General features: G+C 41.4%; 3 protein-coding genes across 5 annotated transcripts in view; 1 reads left to right on the top strand and 2 right to left on the bottom strand.

Annotated features, from left to right (window-relative positions):
- The window catches only part of ttc7a (tetratricopeptide repeat domain 7A), a 51,937-nt gene extending 44,235 nt beyond the window's left edge, over window positions 1-7,702 (bottom strand). Inside the window, exons 1-4 of the mRNA XM_022743966.1 lie at window positions 7,644-7,702; window positions 5,156-5,342; window positions 2,792-2,955; window positions 2,440-2,608 (exon numbers count right to left, since the gene is read on the bottom strand). Of these exons, the coding sequence (XP_022599687.1) occupies window positions 2,440-2,608; window positions 2,792-2,955; window positions 5,156-5,285 (463 nt within the window). The 5' untranslated portion in view covers window positions 5,286-5,342; window positions 7,644-7,702. The remainder of the gene's footprint in view (window positions 1-2,439; window positions 2,609-2,791; window positions 2,956-5,155; window positions 5,343-7,643) is intronic.
- mcfd2 (multiple coagulation factor deficiency 2) lies at window positions 7,031-11,363 on the top strand. 3 transcript variants are annotated; one of them, XM_022743967.1, is made up of 4 exons: window positions 7,031-7,131; window positions 7,780-7,956; window positions 8,086-8,245; window positions 9,033-11,363. In XM_022743967.1, the coding sequence occupies exons 2-4, from the start codon at window positions 7,781-7,783 to the stop codon at window positions 9,162-9,164; spliced, it is 468 nt and encodes a 155-aa protein (XP_022599688.1). In that variant the 5' UTR covers window positions 7,031-7,131; window position 7,780; the 3' UTR covers window positions 9,165-11,363. The 3 variants fall into 3 exon arrangements, with proteins under 3 accessions (XP_022599688.1, XP_022599689.1, XP_022599690.1); XM_022743968.1 differs by having other exon boundaries at window positions 7,037-7,135; XM_022743969.1 differs by having other exon boundaries at window positions 7,081-7,169.
- Window positions 11,364-11,441: 78 nt separating this feature from the next.
- Window positions 11,442-14,571, bottom strand: LOC111220754 (homeobox protein prophet of Pit-1-like). The gene is made up of 2 exons (XM_022743971.1): window positions 12,250-14,571; window positions 11,442-11,814 (listed from the first exon to the last, which is right to left on the bottom strand). The coding sequence occupies exons 1-2, from the start codon at window positions 12,433-12,435 to the stop codon at window positions 11,458-11,460; spliced, it is 543 nt and encodes a 180-aa protein (XP_022599692.1). The 5' UTR covers window positions 12,436-14,571; the 3' UTR covers window positions 11,442-11,457.
- Window positions 14,572-21,949: the final 7,378 nt, after the last annotated feature.

Here is a 21,949-nt window from a genome sequence, read left to right as displayed (position 1 = left end):
AATGTTAAACTAAGAAGGCACATTAGCATTGTTATTGTTAGCATACAAAGCTACATGGAGCTGATAGCACAGCTTTAGATTTTTAATCTTGTTTTTTTCAAATATAACATAAGGTATCACCTGCCCTCTAACAGAAACTGAATATTTTTTTCTACATTCATGCTGCATGTTTTTCTAATGTTGTGCTGTGCTGACGGATGCATTACAGATGTATGACTACAGAGGAAGAAGTGAGTGGGGCAGTGGTGGTCCAGATGCCTGTCCTGATGTCCGTTAGTGGACTTATTGGTACAAATAAACGGATGGAGCAGGAACTTTTCTAGACCGCTGTAGGCCTGTGAGGGACAGCAGCCTCAGGCCAGACGCCAGGCCTAATCAAATAAGCAGACATCTGCCAAGAGACAAGACATCATCATCCAAATATTCACAATTGACTTAATTCCCTCAACAATACACAATACGCACAAAAAAGCATGGGAAGGAGCTATGCAACCCCCACAGGATCTGATCTGTTTCCTCATGCAGCCTCTGAGAGTCATCATACCAATCTACTGCAAATATTATTCAGCTGGTTTCAAAACAATCAAAGGAAATCAAAATCTGACAGTTATTATAATAAAATTCTCTTCAGTTTTCATGAGCATGAGGTCATGTCCGATTATCAGGAAACAGGGAGTATAATGACATGATGATGATGATGAGTGTAACAAGATTCTCCACTGCTCTAAGGAGTACAGAGTGTGTAATGTTCTGTGACTTTTGACCTTTCATAAAGTTGGTATTCAATGTGTCAAAATGGTATTAAGATGGTATCTGACTGCAAAAAGCACATTTTTAAAATAAGCCCAAAAATAAACTGCTATAACAAAACTGCATTTTTTTTAACTTCAAACAGCTTGTGTGCATGTGTGGCTGAGTAACAGTGAGACGTATGACTCACAATCATCAGGCTTTTAAAATCAGCATCTAGAAGTCTGTCAGGACACACACCAGTTGTGGTGAATCTGTTCCCAGAGGGGCTTCATGGTCTCTCTTCACTCTGGATCTGTCCAATCTCAGACATTATTACTCCCAAAGGTGTCTTCAGGAGAGGCAGTTACAGAGAGACGACGATGGGGCCAATTTTTCAAATGATCACATCATCAGTGTCATTCACAAGCTGAGGTTAAAACTCAGACAGACACACTAGGAGGATACTGACAGAACTATCTGTCAAATGAAGCTGATGTTTTCCAGCTGTGTTACATCCATCTGACCAAACTGAATTTCATCTGCCCACCACCCTCACTTCCATTTCTACTTCCAAACTCCATACAAGGTCATTGTGATTTTTAAGGCTGTAATAACTCCTGGCAAAGGGATTAAGAAGGGGATCATCAAGGAAATGTATGCAGGAAGCTGTTCGGTCTTGCCTGTTGTGTTTTTTAGGGAAACGTGCCAGTCTTCAGAGCTGCTCCTGCTTATATAAGGCTAACAGGTAGGAGATCTGCTGCAAATGTAAACTGTGCAGCACTATAGAGTCTGCGATCCCACTGACAGCTAACACAAGGCTCCAGCCGATTTCCTGTAGATGAGCCCATGATATTTTTTGCACTACAACTGTAAATAGCTTTGTTACACATTGGTTGAGCGGTGTTAAGACCATTGCACAGGTTTCTCTGAATGGATGTATGTATTGTATTGTATTGTATGTATTTTATCTAATTTGTAGCACATTTTGTTTTGTATATTCACTGTTTTGTTGTCACCAAAATTCATTGTGTGTAACCCACAGACTGTAAATAAAGATGGCTGTAGCCTCCATGGGGGTTTTTGAAGAGCGGTTTTGAAGCTCAGAGTGGGCTGCTCCGTTGTCGCCATCTTGGCAGCGTGTCACTCCACCTGACACCCAGCTATTCCAAAAATGGGCAAAGAGGTGGGGCGTGTATTGAGCTGAGACTTCTGGGCGTCTGGGCATCTTGCTCAAAGGCTAACCCATGGCTAACTTATTTGCTGGCTCATTAGCTAGTTAACAAGCTAAGTTAACAAGACAGGTATGGCGAGCAAAGACACAGATACATGCTAATGAGAGCTAAGATATAAATTAAATAACACTATAATTTCACTCATCTCAAAATACAGGAGCACAGACTTCCTAACATTCTGTGAGTGAATTAATTGCACAGTAAGCACATATTATTTTTCTGATATTTGTATGCAAAAATCCTCTGAAAGGCACAAACACCTCAAACACAAGCTAGAGGTCACGTTCAGTGACTCAAATTAGCTGAGACGAGGCCTAACAGACAGTTAGGCCAACTGTGACGGCACCCACCTGTCTCTCAAAATGACCACATCCTCGGTTACACATAAATTTAAGCCTTAATAAAAAATTTAAATTAGTGATACAAATATATATATAACCCCCTTGCCCTTTAAGTTTAGAGAGGCCTCTGGTACCTTTAATGACAAACGCCTCAGCCAGCAGTCGCAGGTGGTAGGTTGGCTGGTCGTCCAGCGTCAGCTCCTCCAGTCCCACCCTGGCACACATTCCCTGGGCGTCCCGGTAGCGACCCTGCACATAGTGTACTTTGGCCATCAGCAGCAGAGCCTCATTTAAGTACCTGGGCTGGAGGAAAAAAGGGAATACATGGTTGGCAATAACTGAGGAAGAGATTCGTTTATAAAGATTCCTGTGCTCTGTGGCATAATGTACTTCCTATATTATGTTAAATAAAGAAAAGAAGCTTTATAGAGGCAGAGAGGAATCAATAGCTATAGGAGAGCCTGAAGGAACACAGATTAGACTGACTGTGAGGCGGCCTCGGCTCAGGATGGTGTTGAGGTGGCCTTTAGCCCTGCACAATCTGGGCTGGGTCTTGTCCATCAAAGGTATTGATCTCCGTAATAGATCCATGTTTTCCTGCAGGCACTCCTCCAGCAACGCCTCAGCCATCAGCAGTGTCCCGTAATCATCTGGGGGTGGGATTTAAAAAGTTAAACGTGAACTGAGTTTGCTGGAGTAGGTCTGAGCTCGGGGTCACAGGTCATTTGTTTCTGTAGCCAAAGCAAACCTCACTCGGCCTTTTAAAAACAGCATTTCCCACCAGCTCAGAAGGAGCAGTTCAAAAATCCCAGAGATCTGAGGTCTATTTAGAAGCTGCAGTTTCCATTTCCCTCGTACTCTTTCCTTAAATAGCTTTAACGTTGTAATCACATGATAAGCACTCCACATCCACCTACACTGACTCAAAGAAATCAAAGTTTTTCATATGGTAAACTAACCCTGTTCTGACTGCGCCTTACATCCACTCAGTGTCCAGTAGTAAAGCTCAGTTTTTGTGTACACACACACTTGATTAAAGCCTTCCTGTTTAGCTTATTCATTCTGCGTGTGTGTGTGTGTTCTGACGCCAACTCTGTGAGCAGTGTTTATGTTCTGATATACTTGACATATTTGGTCGGTTTTATCAGCACAGCCGAGGCTTAGCCTATCAGTGAGAGGAAGGTGAGGGACAAACAGCAGGACTTGTCTCAGCCCATAACCACAGTAAGAGCTATTTAATGATTTCAAACAAGTTGCAGCGCAGACTTGGTGAAAGCCAGTGTTGCAACAAACAGCTAACACTGTTGTTGGACAGTCTGAGATCGCTTCAATGCAAGACGATGAAGAAAACAGCCTGGAGTTCACTCACGTTCTCTGTTTTCCAGGAATCATTTTGTGATACATTGGTGTAATTTCATCTCCTTTTGTCTTTATCCTCAGTTAGTCATCTCCTAATTTTTTAGAATTACACATTTGAACATTTGAGAATAGGCAAGGGAGAACGTGTAGTGTAATGGGTTTTACAGTATGTGTGTGGGTGACAGCACAATATCACTTTGATAACAATCCTTGTTTTGAGTCTGCCTGACATCAAATTATTACAGTTACACCTGCATTACCTAACTTTATGCAAACCAAAGTAAAATACTTCATCCAACAAGATATGAATGAAGAATGCAGAGTAACTGTGGCTGCTTTTTACTGTTTTACAGCAGGATGGATTTTACCACAAAGTTTATTTCTTTATTGCTTTACCTGCCATGAAGTTGGTCTATCTTTTAATAAACTAACTTCTCCATGTCTTCAGTGCGCACACTCTGTCAGATCAGCTAATGTGAAGCATGCATGCACACAGTAATACCGCACTGATTTAACACATCGGTGCGTGTGCATACAGGGGGAAACTGCTGTTCGGCACTGTCAGCCAGTTATGGGCTCAATAACAGCAGACTGGCAGTCGAGTCACCTGAACCCGTGTTTACTTTACTAAAGGTGAGAGGAGGAGGCAGGTGCATTAGTGACTTACCAAAGTAATGCTTTATGAGGCACAGAGTGATAAGTGTGTTTGCATTTCTTTGAGCACACATACAGTGTGGAATGATTTCAAGGGTAAAGGCAGGCGGTGGATAGTTCACTGGAAAATCTTGTTTTGCATGAGAAATAGCAGGTGGTATCGTCTGTCCTGCCTATACAATACCTTTGATCGTCTGTTCACTGTGTATACTGTAAACTCCCAGCGACATCTGGTAACCCCTCTGTGACCTGTGGTCTGACCCACTAGGACGTGTGTAATCAACTCTTCTTCTTCTTCTACTTCTTCTTCTTCTTCTTGCTGTTGCTTTTGTTGTGAAATACATTTGCTGTACAGTAACCTATTCTATCTTGCTGTGAGTCCAAAGTCCACCTTGTGTATCTGGCATTTTGCTACAAAAAATATCCAACCTCCAATTGTAAAAAAATTTAAAAAAAAAAATAGATTCTTCGTGAGTTTTAAGTCAAACTTTTTTACAAATCAGTTGAACAGATTTGAAAATGGTTGAAGCACAGAAAATTCTCATTGCTCCCTATGAGCTAATTTCAAATCATTTTCTAGTGTCAAAAGTTTTCCTAAAACTAACAACAACAACTTTCTGAAACAGGTGAAAGAAATTCCCTAAAAACAAGTGGAATTAAAAAAAACTTTTGGCAGAGTCACACTTCTTATGCGAGATGCGGGTTTCAAGCTGATAATGGGACCTTGTGAGTTTTCTTCAGTGGTTATTTTTTGCAGCGTGCACATCAGCGAGCAGTACAGACAGTCCGGAAGCTACAGCACACACCTCAACTTGAAACCAGGTGTAAACCACTCACCGTCCTCGTGGATCCGCGCAGCGTGCATCTGGTCGATGATCGCCGGCATCTTGTCCCACTGGCACTCGGCCCGGTACCGCTCCAGCTCCGCTTCCAGCCGGATCTGGGTGAAGGAGACCCGGGATGCCATCGCTGCTCTGTCCCGGTGGTGACTGTACTCCCCTGACACGATGGGAGTAACTGCAGACTACCAGGAGAAATAAATGTGTAATCTTTGAGTGCGGAGGGATGGAGGGTGGAGTGTGGGTTACCACAAGCACAGGAGGTCATGAACAAGAGCTAGTGCGCAAAAGTAAATACTGGAATGCATATTTTAATTTGAATAGGTGTTATGATATTATCCTTTATATATGAGCTAATTATTCATGTGTAATATTATCTATAGCAAGCCAAGGTTTTTATTCAATTTAACAAGGAAATTTGTGCAATATTCAGATTAAATTCAAATTTTCACCTTGAACCCTCTTAACTTTACTGTCATCTTGCAGCACTTTACAATGCATATTTATTACACTGCACACTGTTATGCATAAATTGTCTTGTTTAGCGTTTGGTAATAATGCATTAGTGACTCCTGTCTGTAAAGGTTTCTTCTTGAAACAAGTGTGGCATTTTGAGAGGGCTTGATCTGTAGCTGTCTGAAGGAAGGATGTCTTCCTTTCAGGACCCATGTCCCTAATCTTTGCCGTTAACACTTTAACTGGATCAGGTAGGGCTTAAGAAAAAGCAATGCAAAGAATGCTGTACTCTAATACCGAAAAAGTGTGCACACCCCAGCTGAGGCAGGATACATGCATATAAGGTGATGTTTTCGTCTTTTAACAGTGCTCATTTCATAGATGAGTTCAGCGGGAAAAAATCAATTTGTAATTGCTTGGCTTACTCCCTGATCTGGGTTCAGCAACACTGGCAGGCTGGCGCTGGCTAACCTCCTGGCTCAGATACAAAACATTACATCTGTCAGCTATTGCACTGTAACATATAATTGCAACGTATCAAGCAGGTTGTACAAATCAATGGATGCACAATGGGCTGAGAAACAAAAAATTTCTTTCAGTTCACTAACTCTTGTTCATAAAAGGGGAAAACTGTGTTGAGGGAAAGGGAGGAATTCACACGAATCCACCAAGTTCACCTTAGTCCTATCAACCACAACACAGGGTGTAAATACACAGGGAGACAAGGGTCACTCGCTACTGAGGGGTTTTACTGCGAGTCTATATCAGCTACTTTATGACATAAAATGAAACCTCAAGCCTCCTGAACAGAGATTTAGCTGCGTCATTTTCTCTCTGGAAACTTGACATTTGTTTGACACAAATCGACGCTTGCCCTCCTCAGTAACCGTCCACCACACAGCGTGCTCCTGTGCGGTGCAGATTTGACAGCTGAGCGGCTGCTTCACGCCCCCTGCTGACGTACTAATACAGTCACCTCAAAGGTTTTTTTCTGTCAAGATAGTTCTCGTCGAAAAAAGTACTTTGCACCATGGGAAGTGCCATAAGCGCACATATATTACAACGTGAGAATGTGAATATTGTGTCAAATAGCTTAGACGTTAGCTTCTGTCAGCTTACTCAACAGACTAAACAACTTAATACGATTTCACTCGGGTTACATTTGTTTTGTTACGTACTTAATGGTATTTCTAGATATCACAGCGTATCGTTATCTTAGTGTAACTTTATACATTATGATGAAACATACACAGGTTATAATAAAAATGTAATTCTCTCGTGGACAGCTGAAAGTAGCCATGTAGTCTGACTAGCAAAATTTTAAGTGTGTAGTAAATTCTCTCACTTCGGTTGTATACTCTCTGATAATATTAGCCAATCATAATGAGCTGTCGTGTCCAAGAGGGGCTACGGCAAGCGACTTGGCCCCTAAATGCTGTGACCAAACGTTATTGCCTACCAACTATTCAAACAACATAACTGTCCACGGAGCCAGGTGAAGACAGAAATTAGCTTCAAGTAGGTATTAAACCTGCCTTTTTACAAACCATATCATAGTAAGTCTTGTATTAGTTTATGCATTAAACAAATCTTGTCATTTCTATGTAGGCTTGAATTGAAGCTTCGTGCTAGCAAATGTTGGTGTAGCTTTTGAGCTAACGTTAATGATTGTTTCTGATAATTTCTGTTCTTTAACTAGCATAGTAATGTAACCTCATAGTGCATATAGCAGGGCTCCCAATTTGATATTTTAACAGAAACATATGCTTACATAGCCTATTATTTGCCTATGGTAGATAAAAAAAAAATCTGTGTTTTCTTAATGAACATATGGTACACAATGGTAATTTAACAACAAGAAACAACAAGAAAAAACATGCTATAACTAAGAGTCTAAAATTGAGGGTTGTCTGGTTGCAGTACTGGAATGTATGAATGAAAAATGTGAGAGAAAAATGAATCACAGAATGTAGAAAGGTAGAAAAAACAATGTAAGCCTAGTGTGTATCATCAGGATATATGATGCCCACCGTATTGTAGATTTATAGATACAGCACACCAGTCTTTTAACTCTGCGTGTCCTGCCGTCTGTCTGTCGTCTGTCTGTCTTTTTGTGTTTGTGTGTGTTTGTGTGTGTTTGTGTGTGTGTGTATGTGTGCCTAACAGAATGATGAGTGGCAGGTCTACTGTGCACTGGGGGTGTCTGTTCCTCCTGTCTTGCTGTCTGCTGTGTGTTTATTCTCATGGGGATCCACATCAGCAGCCCCCTGCAGTAGAGAGTGCGGCTCACGTAACGGGCCATGGTCACGGTCGCCTGGACAAAAACATGGTCCAGGACAAAGAGTGAGTAATATCTCCTCATTCAGAAGGGTTATTTGCACATACTAATGAACTTTGATCAGAGTCAGGAGCTACCTTCACACACTCTGTGTGTATTCAAAAGCTGTGGTTTTTGGCCTCTTTGTCTACTAGCCACATCATGGAGCATCTGGAGGGAGTGATAGACAAACCAGAGAAAGACATGACACCCCAGGAGCTTCAGCTGCACTATTTCAAGATGCATGATTATGATGGAAACAACCTCCTGGACGGGCTGGAGCTAGCCACAGCGATCACTCATGTACACAGAGAGGTGGGCGTGTGTGTGTGATTGTGTATACATTTGCTTTGTTTGTTGTTGCTTTTGGTACCTAAAACCATTTGTTACTGGCTGCTTAAAGAGGGATCACAGAGGATGTGTGTTTACCAGCTTAATACACTTGTTTGTGATAAAGATTTTAGTTGTTTTGACAAAAAATGGAGCTTGCTGGGTAGGAAGTGTTTAAAAAATATCACCCTTTCCTTTCCAAAATACCTATCACCCAAATGCATAATGTTATGATGATGGCATGTCATTATGTTTCTTCAGCTAAATGCTTTTTTACTTGGAGACTGACTCACAGTGTGAAAAACTGCAATACCCAGAAATCAAACAACATACATGCAACCTCAGCAAGCTACACATACCATGGTCATACTTTCCAACCTAGCCAGTTTTTGCTTTTTGCAGTGTACCACAATTTTTTAAAATATGATTTAGAGCCAACAGTTATTTTCATTATCAATTTTCAATCAAGATTTAAATTATAAAAAGAAATAGTGAATAATGCCCCTCTCAAATTCTAAAAGCCCAAGGTTATATTCAGATGTCTTGTCTTGTCTGACCAACGGTTCAAAGTCCAAAGATATTCAATGAAAATAATATGAAACACAAAATGAAGCAGCATGGCTTCACATTTGGAAAAAAAACGTAACCAGCAAAATATAACATATATAACATACATACATACAATAACATTTGTTATCGCCTCCAGTTGCCACATAATACATCTATAAATATTCTGTTGTCAGACATTTGTTCTTTTCTTTTTCTTTTTTAGGAGAGAGGAGAGGACAGCCAGCCAATGAAGGAGGAGGACCTGATTAATCTCATTGATGATGTTCTGAGGGACGATGACAAAAACAATGACGGTTATATAGATTATGCAGAGTTTGCCAAATCACTGGAGTAGAGCATCTTCATGTGTCATCATGTCCACAACAACAGCAAGGAATCTGCAGAGAAGGGGAGCGCCATTAGTGGGTGTACATGGAGCCAAACTGAGAAGCTGCACCACATCGTTGAAGACCATCATTTAATCTTTTCTAATTCTCTCACAGGCAATCAGTTCAGGGTTGATGGTAATTTATGAGAGTTTTTCAGCCTTGTGACAGTTCTTTTGTCCAAGCTGGAAAGCAGGAACAAATTTGGTTATGCCAGTAATTTAACAAGCAACAAAAAGGTGGAGTTCAAGATTCAACTTTTTCCTTTTAGTTTGACTCTGGTGTATGCTTACAATTCACAGAAGGATGTTTCTACATCCTCTGTTTTTGTAGGTTCCTTGAAATTGTGCCATTTAAAAAAAGGACCAGTTCACCCAATATCACTAACAATCATTCATTTTAAACCTCAGTGGTACATAGCCATACAAATAAACTGTCAATTCTGTTAGTTGTGGTTTAGAGAGATCTTTGACTACTGTCATTAGCTGGTTACAAGAAAGCTGGAAATGTTCTTTTAATTCTACCAAATGAACAACTGCCAATGAGAACTGTCTCTAGTGACGTCCTCCACTGCACTGCAGCAGCAGAAGTCTCAGCAACAGATATCTCTTAAAAACAAACAAAAAAACTATAAAACTAATTTTATAATTTGGGTGAACTGACCCTTGATACATACAGGAATGCTGTAGTGTGTGTTTCTACTTGTGTGTTCGTATTTTTGTGGAGCTACACCGGTAGCCCAGTAGCATCTAAACAGAACGTCCTCATTTTAAATGGACCAGTTTCCATTTCAAACTGTGCTGTGTAAATGGTGGACTTGTCACACACCTGCTGTTTGATGCTCAACATAGTGGACCAAATGATTCCTTCTGTGAATCCATTTCATTTGCTGTTTGTGAGACGAACAGGTCGTTCTCATGACAAAAGAAAGTGGCCTTGCTCAGATGTATATTCTATGATGTAGTGTGTGTGTGTGTGTGTGTGTGTGTGTGTGTGTGTGTGTGGGTTTGTAGAGGGTAGAAAACTTTGTTGAACTGATGAAGTGACTGAAGTTTTTCTTGTTTTTTTGTTTTTTGGAGGGAAGCCCAAAGTAACAAGCACACCAACATGAAACTGAATGGCATGGTGCGGCACAGCAGCGCCACTCATTTCTTCTTGAAGTAGTTTTTGCTGTGGTCTTCATGGTTATTACCACAACAATATGAGCCAATCACCATTATCCTCCCTGTAGTCGATCAGCCAGCAGGTACGTCATAAAGTGAATGTAAATCAGCATCGTACTGTGCAATGCTGGTTCTTTATCACTGGATAAGCTAGACTTAAAGCACACTGGTCGATGCTGCTGCCACTGCAGCTTCATGGGTTTCCAGAAAAGCACTTGTACGCAGCTCCTTCGCTTGAGATATTAGCTGCCTTTAAAACAGATATGGAAACGACACTTCAGGTCGACAATTGTTGAGTACATCTGTAATTTCTTCTATAATATGATTTTCGTATGGATGAATTCTATATTTTTGCCATTCAGTATTGATTCTTCAATCAATTCAGGTTGTTGAATGCAAATATTTAAAAAATAAAACTGAAAGCATAACAGATGCAACTCCGTTTTCTCTGGAATATGAAATAAATAAATAAAAAAAAAAATTATAATCGAAAGACTTGAGTTGTAATGTCTCTTGTTTTTGAGGAGAATTATTGTGCAATTATTGCGCAGATTCCAAACCATATTTTGGCTGAAATGCAGCAATGTGTTCAACTAATAACTAAGAACTAGACTTCTTCTGGAGCTTTCAGACGCATCTTGTGGACTTTAAAAGTAGATGGAGTTGCATAATTTTTCAGGGAGACAATTCAGTCGTCATGATGTAAGCTAAGTATGGAACAAAGGCCATGAGACGGGGCTGTAAGCTCTACAATAACATCTGGTATATAGTTCACTAGCTCTTCTGCTTCAACAGTAAAAAACAACCCTCTGCACAATTTAAAGAATATTTTAATACATGTAAAAAGAGATATCTGACATGCACTACACATTTGAGGTGATTGCAGGATATGAAAATGAGTTGTTGCAGTGGTAACCCAGAGTCTACAGAAGCACACTTGTGATTAGAAAGTTGCAAATTTGAATCTATAGACTAGTTTGGAAAATAAAATAAAAAACCAGCGGACTCATTGTGAATTTGTGTAACAAGCTGTAGATTAAAAGAAAATGCTTTAATGTATTTTATTTTGTAATATACAACATGTTTCCTTGTTTACACCTTAGCTCCAGTGGGAGGTGGGGTCCAGAGGCTGCATGGAGGCCAATGAGAACATGGGTGAGGTGAGGTTTCCCCTCAGAGGGCCGTACCAGTCATCATGCTGGCGCTGGGAGGCAGGCTGTGGGGGGACACTGGGGTAGGGGCACTGGCTGACCGGGCCTGGGTGGCGGGAGTACATGGGGGAGAGGCGGGGGATGTGAGCCAGGGGCTGGGTGTAGTACTGTCGAGCCACGCCGGACGGCTGGACGTGCATGCCTCCCAGCAGGGCCCTGTGGCCCGGCATCACACCCATGGGGAGAACCTTCTGGGAGGCCCGCTCCTGCTTCCGCTGTTTGGCTCTTCTGTTTTGAAACCACACCTGCAGTGACGAGGGCGGGCCAGAGAAAAAGGACGGATTAGTCGGCCTGAGTTCCTGGTGTTACTTGTAACACTAGGCTGGGTTCAGCAACAGTGGGACATTTAAGCTTCACCATGTTTTGTCATTGAACTACACAGAACTAATACAGATTTTATTTTACCATGAAATCTAGCCACATCTCCACTTGACATTAAACAATCACTGCTAGTTGTCAGCAGTTATCAGACTTTTCACAATGTGTGGACTACACTTAGTGGGACATCTGTGCTTTTCCTGCTATGACAAGTCTAAATGTCTGTTGTGAAAAAGGCCCATGATAAAGTGACATTGATTATCCATAAAATCGCTGACCCCCATCTATTTTGTAAATATCAGGATGCACATCACAACTGGCAAAAGGTTGGTAAGAGGACTGCAGTGTGAAAGCTGTCCTACCTGTATGCGAGCCTCGTTGAGTTTGGTGATGCGGGCCAGCTCCTCTCTGTAGTAGATGTCAGGATACTGGTTTTGTCCAAAGGCCACTTCCAGCTGTTCCAGCTGCTTGTGGCTGAAGGTGGTGCGATGGCGTCTCCTGGCTGGGGTGGGGTAGGCCCTGCTCCGCCGGCCGAGACCAGCAGCCATGGAGGTCTCGCACAATGACCCCTTCCTCGCCGACTCTCCTATATCTGTTTTGAGCAGGAAGGGAAAAAAGGTTGAGGCTTTGCGTAGCTGCTGAAGAGCGAATTTCACCGATGACTGTCTCAAAAAGGAGGGATTACACTGACTTAATGGTTCCCACTGCCATCAGGCAACCTGAGAGCCAGAGAGCTTTAGCTGCCAAAGACAAGCTCGTGAGAAAGAGATACCAGAAACTGGGGGATTTGACCAAGATTATCAATGCAGTCACTAACAAAGTGACTAATCTGTCAAATTGGTGGACTGAGTTGACCTTGTCTATTCATATCATAATGGCTGGAAAAGACATAGAGGATACAGATTTAAGGATTGGTGATGTGTGCTTTCTGACAGAGTTTGTTTTTTTCTCTTATTTATATATTGCAAATCTGGTCAAGTCATTCAAACGGTCTCTAAAGTGATTTTTCGCAATAAGAATTTATTTGGATTACATGGTACAAACTACTAAACTTTGAATATGTTTCGCTAATTGGCAACTTCAACAACTAATGAACAGTTAGGCCATAACCAACAAGGTTTTTAAGGCCAAAAGTTTCCATTTAAAGCTGCTACGAGACTTAATATTCAGTGTCTTTACATTGAACAGTTTTGATGTTAAAGAAACCCCGTACATATATTCAACTTTAAACTGTGACTCCTCTAAAAAATGGCCCGTCATCAGCTTTTAGATTACCATGCAACACTATAACTCTCCACTGACTGAATGGAAGGAGACCATCACTGCATTAAAATTTTTTATATTATGTGTCTTCTCTTTTTTGGACTCACCTGCACTGGAGCTGACAGTAGCCATATCAGAGTAAACCTCTGTGCAGTCCTGGTGGCTCCTCACTGCATCGCTTGATACCTTTACCTGGGCCATAACCGCAGCTCCGCTCAGTGACGGGGTGATCTGCTCCGTCTGATCTGCACACAGACACAACTGACCATATAGTCATATGCCGTGCCCATGTCCCACCCATCAGGGTTACCTTTACCTTTGTGGGAGGAGGGGCTAATGAAACTCAGGTAGAGTTCACTTTATTTGAGGTGTTATTTTGAGCTGTGATACAGTTTTTGTTGTATCCGTATTTCTTAAAGTTCTGCATCTACTTTCGTGACATCTCCCAGAAGGCCCTCCAGGAATGCCCTGAGAGGGGACAAGATTGTGTGATTACAGATATGCAGCTAGATGGAGCTAGTTTCTGAGACACTGGGACTAAACATCTGAGGTTGCATCACTTACAGGTTTCATTTCTGCTGCTGGTGTGAACACTGGCCCCATTTCTCCTTGTAAACTTGTTCAACGTCACTACAACATAACAGCTCTGCACACAAAATTCTTGCTCTTTGACTCTGAGGGACTTTAGTTGGATGTTTCACATATCTTCATTTGTCCAGTCTCTTTGTTTTTCTCATTTTCCACAAAAAATAAAATGGCAAGGAATTTACATCCCCTGACTCTGGGTAGGCTTAATTTAAATTCAGTTAACAAGAAACAAATGACTGAAAAGGTTTAGGGGAAAAAAACTACATACATTTACTCAAGTAAAGTACTTAAGTACAAATCATACGCACTTGTTGTACGTGTTGTATTTCCATTTTTATGCCTCTACTGTTGATAACACATGTACTCTACTACTTTTTATTGCACTACATTTATTAGTTACTTTGAAGTTACATACAAAAATACAATCAGCATATAAATATGATATACTGTGACATATTAAACTGACAAACAGTACTGTATATACAGAAGTTAAAATTTGCTCCACATTAAGCAGTTACAACACTAAAATGCATCTCACTTGGTAATGCTTTACTGATAATTAACAATAATATGATATACAATAATAAAACAATAATAGGGGCCGTTCTGTTGTATAAGAAGTAAGAAGTTTTTTACTCTCATTCCATTTTGCTGACACTTTTGTACTTCAGTAGGATTTTGAGTGCAGTGCACTTTTATTTGCAGTGGAGAATTTTCACACTGTCTGCATTTGCATTGACATATGAATTTAGAAGTGTGTGTGTGAGTATGTGTATGTTATGTTCACATATGTGAATGTGTTAACAACTTTAAGGCTTTAGGCCATTATTTCACTTCAGTATTAAAGAATAGAAATTCTTTTTGTTCTCATCATTTTATCTCAAGTAATTCAATCCTTGTGTGTTTTTTTTACAGAAACATACTGAGTGACAATTGTTCTTTCCACTGGAAAAGCAAAATGCTACCTTTGCTGTTTTTGATTAATTCTTCAATCATTCCTGAGCAAGTGTGGTGAGTTGCAGCTGCCTGTGTGACCACCAGGTGGCCCTCAGGCTGTGTCACAGAGAAACACAACTGAAAACTGAATTACAAAACCTTGAATATGCAACAGGAACAATCCTCAGAAGTCTATATTTTGATACAGGGGCAGAGTGCGGAGACCACCCAGCTGAGTACACTCCCCAGTCTTCCACAAACAGTCCCCCTCTCTCAGGTCAATCCACAGTATCTTGACTTACGGGGCACCCCGTCAGCTGGATCAACTCAGCTGAACTCATGTGTAACCTCCCAGGACCCCAGCTGCTATCAGCAGTTCCCATGATGCTAAACTCAGTCCAGGGCCAGTGTGGAGGGCCGGCCCTCTTACACTGCACTGGATACTAGGAAGAGACCCGCTAATATCCCACTCAGCACTGAGTCATGACAGGTGAGCATGGCAGGCGGCTACATAGCTGGAGAGCAGCAGTTGGCTTTTTCATCAGGGCTCAAACAAGACAGCAAGTCACCATGCACTATATTTGTTGAACAATGCTGTTTGCCTGTGTGTGTATGTACAGTCATATAGTGGCAGTCATGTGTACTGGGAACACCCTACACATGTTTGGCACATGCAGCTTATCCAAGGAGGGTGGTTTCTATATCACATTAAAACTTCTAATGTTGGTGTGTGTTTGATAGAGCTGAATTCCGAGTAGTCCCTCTCCCTCTTGTGTAACATGTCTGTCATAAGCCATTTGACCTGACTGATACATGTGACTCCCAAGAACCAGTAAATCAGACATTCAAACGGAGACTGATGTGTCACACTGATACCGTAGATTGTAGCCCCCACCCCACCCCCCTCTCTCTTCGCTCCAGGTCCCTTTCCAGGAAGGTGTAATAGACAAAATGCAGTGATTAAATGACCTGCTGCAGAAGCGAGTCTGCAGGACTGTCTGTTACAAATGAATTCTCCGGTTGAACCAACTTTACCGCAGATTCCTTGAGAAAGTCCCTTTGCCTTGTTCTGGGCTCTCTGCACAGCAACATCTAATTTAATTCCTTGTGACACGTCGTTTGCAAGAGCCAAGTCCTGTGTGTCCTGGAAGAGCTTCCATCTTCCCTGCATTGTGTGTGTGTGTGTGTGTGTGTGTGTGTGTGTGTGTGTGTGTGTGCGTGCGTGCGTGCGTGCGTGTGTGTGTGTGTGTGTGTGTGCGTGTTTGTGTGTGTGTGTGCGCGCGCGCGTGTGTGTGTGGCTGCCAAGTTCTCTACGGATCCCATATTCAGCTCACATGTTTCCTGTCCCAGACAACGACTCAGCCACAACCCCCCCACCCCACCCCCACCCCCCACCCCCCAGCAAAGCACACTGAGCCTGTCTGTGTTTTTTTGTCTGTACCTTCACTTCTGTTTGTCTCCCTATAACAAATACAACGTTAATGATTTAGGGTTTAAAATGTATTATTCTCGTATATATTTTTTAGTATCAACGTAGTGGCTTCTGATTCTGAAATCTGGAGGAGGTCGATTTTCTCAGTTCACTGGGAGAGTTTTGCAGTTGTTTGAGGGAAAAAATGAGTAACAACTTTCGGTTGGCTCAATGTATAGAATATTTATATCTCAAAATCAAGACCATATTTCACAAAAAAAAACCCCAAAAAACCCAGACTTCCTGTGTCAAAGTGGATGTTACCATATGTCCTTGTCTTTACACGAGGAATTTCTTTGTCCACAGGAATATGGTTGAAGGTATAAACTGAACATTTGCCATCAGAGTAGTGGAACTGAAGTCAAATTCTGACCTGTTGCTGAGCAAAATAAGTTTCTGTTTAGTGCTATGAGGCAGTACAGTCTTTCATGCCAAAACCTCATGGCACGACAGAAGGCAGTGACGAGGCTGCCATTGTTTTTAAAGATTGGTTTGTGTTTATAGCTACCCTCCTGTCTCAAAATTACCAGGTTATTATACATTACTTTAATGCTGCTATAAACATGTTTTACTCAATAGATTCAGTTATATGTGTATGTGAAAGGGGTCGCTTGGGGTGATAAAATTGTTTTGGTTTATGGTCCACAACTTTACTCTTTTAATTTTTTCCTGACCGCTCCCATTAGTAGTGTTTCTAGATGCAGGAGACTGAGGTCACTGATAAACACACAGCACACTATCTGCCCAGCACCAAACAGCAGGCAGATAAATATAGCAACTATAGCTGGTGAACATGGTGGAGCATATAGCAGCTAAAGAGGCAGATATGTTCCTCAGAAGTTGGTGGAGACCAAAAATAAACCCAGAAGAGGAGTGAATATTGGACTTAAATTCATAAAGATGACTTAAAGTGCTAAGTTGCTCTAATCTTAATTAAGCAACTGTCTGCTCACAAGTTTGACATATCAACATATCAACTCTAAGAGGCTTTAAAAGTTACTGCAAGTTTAACTAACTTGCCAAGAGGAACTGCACCTGCCCTTCTACTCTATATTTCCTTACCCTTCTTATATCTATTCTCAGAATATGTGAAAGTAATGTGAACTTACTGTAAAGAAAAAGTTCATGGCATTTAAAATCTAAAGTTCATAATTGCTTCCATTGAAAATTGGTCGTTTAGGTCATGCTGACTTACAACAAAGACAAACTGACTTCAGCATGAATCACAAACTCATTGCTGCATGTAATGTAAGAAACATATTGTCTTGCTTTGTATTGCTCTTTCACTAACAGTTAATTAACTGACAAAGAACCAGTGAGTTGATTGTTGTTAAAGCTTCTTTGCTTAGAAAATAACTTCCTGGGGAAGTTGATGTGTAATGGAGAGTGTGTTAACAGTCAGTCAAGACAGTAGAGTCGCCAGCCGTAAAAAACAAAACAAGGAAGTGAAAGAGGCTAAAATGCTACATAGAGTCAAAAGGAACCATGATTCTGTTCATCATTACAAGGGATATGATTCACATTACACAAAGTCTATTGACTTATTGTTGATATAAAATTTTGCAGCTTTAATAATATTTTCTACATGGTTCTTGCACAATCAGCACCACCTGCACTTCATTTGTGGGAGATTTCGCTCTGGACACTTTCTACCACTTATCTCACTGTGTTTGAAAGCCCTGTTTGATCAGGAACAGAGATGCAGATATCCTCACTGAGCGTTACTCTGAAACCATTTTCAACAACTTATGTCTGTATGAGAAGTAAACAAAGGCAAAGAATGAGGACACTTTACCAAAAGACACCATTAACGGTCGTGACAAGTTGCAGATGATGTGGAGCTGAGGATGTGCACACTTTGGAGGCTGATATCAATGTATATTATCTTTCCATATTTCTATTATTAGGCCAGTGGACCTGGAATCTAATGGAATCATCAGTTGTCTCAGTGTCGTTGAGCGTGGTGAGTCAGTGGTGAACAGGACAGGGGATGCAGGGACGTCTGGAGGGAGGCTAAAGAATTGCTTCAGTGTTTGCACAGGTAAAAACAATTAATATATAATATGTTGCAACTGGTCTTTGTTTCATCAGTGACACAAAGAGTTGTCATCATTACAGAGATTATTAGAGGCCACATGCAGCGTCAATTCTGTACCATTGGATTGTCACTAAGATCTAAGAAATATTTTCTTCAGTAAAATGTGAAAAATATTGTAGAGTCAAAGAACTTTCTGTCGTTCACACGTACAAAGCCGCAGACTTCAGTTGCACACACATAGAGTACACACGTACCTACACAAAGCACACACTTACACAACATGTACAACCGCACCTCTCCTACAATGTACATGGAAGAAAATAACATGCTAGTCATACTACACTGGGTGCTCAGTTTTAAGCATCAGCACACACACACACACACACACACACACACACACACACACTTACACGCACACCCACATGTGCACCGGGTGCACACAGGCCTCTGTATGTTTGTGGCCATGCCCAGTATGGACACATAGAGGAAATTCTTCCCTCCCAATTTCCCGGGACTGAACTGGGAGTGACCTGGTTGGCAGACACACAGCCCCGATGGAAGGAATGTAACTCAACTCCCCCCACATCACCCTCAACTACCCCCCTCCCATCCATCCAGCAGTCTGCTGGCCCAGCTGTGTGAGGACAGTGAGAAAACCATACAGTACTGTCGGGTGAGAGGGATGTATTTTATCTCTAATTCATGAAACTCCTCACCATGCTTTGGCGAGTATTAATATTTGAATTGCCTGCTATGTGTTTGTTGTGGAAAAGATGAATCTGTGTTTGACGTCAGGTCTCCTGGTGTCACTGAAGTGCCAACAGACGGTGAAATACATATTTTCTTTCTTATGCAACTGAGAAAATACTTCCAGTCGCACCAAAACAATAACCATAAGAGCCACAACAACTGAAACAGGAACAGCGGCAACAGCAGTGAGACCAATATCTGTCACAACAAGAGCGAGAGCAACAACAAGAGTTGGAAAAAGTGAAAACAGAAAGGGTAATAACAAAAGGCAAGAAAAGAAACTCCACAATAAGAACAGTGAAAACAAAGAGAAACAAAGGCAACCACATAATCATTCCTAACTCCGAACACCAACAAACAACAGCAGATACAACAGAAACAGCATGTTAAACTTAGCTCGAAGCTCAGAACAAAGCTCGTGTTAATGTTAAAGCCAGTAGTCACATTCACATCAAAATGGAAGTTACCATGTCAACCAGCGGACTTGCAAATACAGCTCACATTGTCACCGACGTGGTCAGGGACGTGCAGAGGATGTTAGCTTTGTTAGTATTTTTTTATTAGCCTATACTGTTGTTGTTCACCACCTATGCTGCCTGCAAGTATTTCATTGCTCTGTGTACTACTACTATAGCTAATTTACTACTAGTATAACTGCATCTTAGTAGGCTGTCACTGATGATCAAATGAGCAAACCCTACAACAATCCAGTAAAGTGAATGGTTATTAAGCCTTTGCAGTTACTGTTTAAGTCCATAAGCCTGTATGCCTACCAGAAGACACCAGTCAGTTAACATGTGTGATCTTAATGATCAATTATGATATTAGAGAACATTTATTTCCTTTAATAGGACTGAGAGAGAGAGAGAGAGAGAGAGAGAGAGAGAGCTAGCTAGCTACATTGAACTATCGAGACAGTAAGGCAACATTAAAACTGCTGTGGTGTGATGGGACTGTTCTTTTAAGTTCAGTTGATGTGATACAAGAACTTGACCACATTCCACTGATTCCCACATTAGTATCAACGTTAACAATAGCTAGTTAGCATATTTCCAGCTGCTAATAGCTCAGGAATAGTTAGATGGGACCTATTTGCCAAATAGTCTCAATTTCCTTAAGCACATCATATGAAATGAAAATGAACAGTATATTTATAATTTGTCTGGGTTAGGGTTGCATGTGCTCACTGCTGCGGTAGGAAACAAGGGGAGGGCATCGCCCAAGAGCACCAATCTCCCGACCTGATATTGAGATTTTTTTTATTTTGATTACTTTCTATATTTATTAGTGGTCATGGTAGGCTACGTGCAAACAAGTATTAATTTATTTAGAAAAAAAACACCCCAGATAAAGGGCACCTTCTCTCCACGAGGGCAAGTGGCAGTTGCTCAAGCAGCACGTGGTCGTTACAACTGGAAAATTTTGGTAAGTATTTCTTTAACTAGCTTTGAATTTGGGACCTGTTCCCTAATGTAAATCTAAATTGGTAAATGGACACAATTTCTATTGCCAGGACTGACGCTGTCCATCACAACTCATTGCTGGTGTATTATTACTAACATACATCAGGTGGCCAGAAACACAAGTCCAACTGAATGCTTTTAGTCTTGTTCTGAAAAGGTTCTCTGCTTAACATGTCGTTACTTTCTATTTTATTCACTCTGATTCACAGTTGCTACTGAAGCAAAGTGTGGCTCTTCATCTTAGTACATTTACAACCTGAATCACTCTGGTTATAGCTTTGTCTCTCTGACCACTGGGCCAGTCTGCAGGCTGAAGTGGGAACCACTGTGCCCATTATGACTCAGCAGATGGTGCGGTATGCAGCACCACCCTCTCAGTGCCCATGTGCCTGCAGGAGTACTCTGTGTTCTCTAATGACATTTAACTCATCTAGGCCGTCATATTACCCTGCGCCTTGGGAATCTCATCTTTCCAAGATACAGATATAAAGCCAAGAATGCCAGGTTTAAACTGGGCAGGTTGTCCTGAGCACTGCAAAGATGTCCTATTCAGTAAGGTATACAATGCAGCTTTGAGTCCTACACTATAAAAAATATAGTGCTTTGACTGTAGCTTGAAATGTAATTCTACGAATATACATTTTTATTTTGCTGTTTCTGTCACACATCCATGAAAATGTCAGCTTTATTGTAGAGTGATTGAGATAATGGTGGCGTGTGGCAGCCTGCCCTGCGTGAGGTTTTCGAGGTTCAGCTGTTTGGGAGGGAGGGCCGGTGGATTTGCAGAGCTGTTGTCTGGATGCCTCTTCCTGCTCCAGACTCCCTTGGTGGTGTCCTCTTTCCCCCCCGACAGCCTTTTATTGGCTCCGCGGGCCTCCTGTGGTCCTCAAAGGCACTCCCTGAACTTATGCATGATACTCTGCCCCCAAACCTGCCACTCCACCCCGGTTCTCATCTGCTGCCACGGGGGAGGAAATGGCCTGGAGGAGGCACAGAGTGGCATGGTATAATTATCTTCTTTCTACATCTCTCTCTTCACCTTGGTTTCCTCATGATACTTCCATGGCTCAACTTTGCACCTTAAGTGGGGTCGGTATACTTGACAGGGGCATGAACTATGGCAAAGATATAGTGCAATTTAACACAGATAATTATATCAGATCATCGACAGACAAATTAAAGCAATGACTGACTGTCAGGATATTATGACTTAGTTGTTGCTGTAACTGACCATTTGCTAAACCTTAGATACTGTTGCTACACCTGTCATGCTTGATCCTTACTAGTCCAAATTCTTTGCCATTTTTGAACCAATGGGTCCTTGATTTCAGACACAGGTAAACACAAGCGGGCTTTTCATTTCTACAGCTGTTGACAACTTGAAATGACAACTGATTTCAGCTGAAGCTAAGCTAACATTAGCTCCATGAGTTGGTGGGAGCACTGTCTCCAAGCTGAGAAATGAGAACCTTGTAAAGTCATTTTAAATATACACTTAACATACCAATGGTGGAAAGTAACTAAGTACATCCACTCAAGTACTGAACTTAAGT

The sequence above is a fragment of the Seriola dumerili genome, unplaced genomic scaffold (genome assembly GCF_002260705.1).
Source record: "Seriola dumerili isolate Sdu_G_001 unplaced genomic scaffold, Sdu_1.0 BDQW01000073.1, whole genome shotgun sequence".
Taxonomy (NCBI): Eukaryota; Metazoa; Chordata; class Actinopteri; order Carangiformes; family Carangidae; genus Seriola; species Seriola dumerili.
This window is presented reverse-complemented; position numbering and strand designations above follow the sequence as displayed.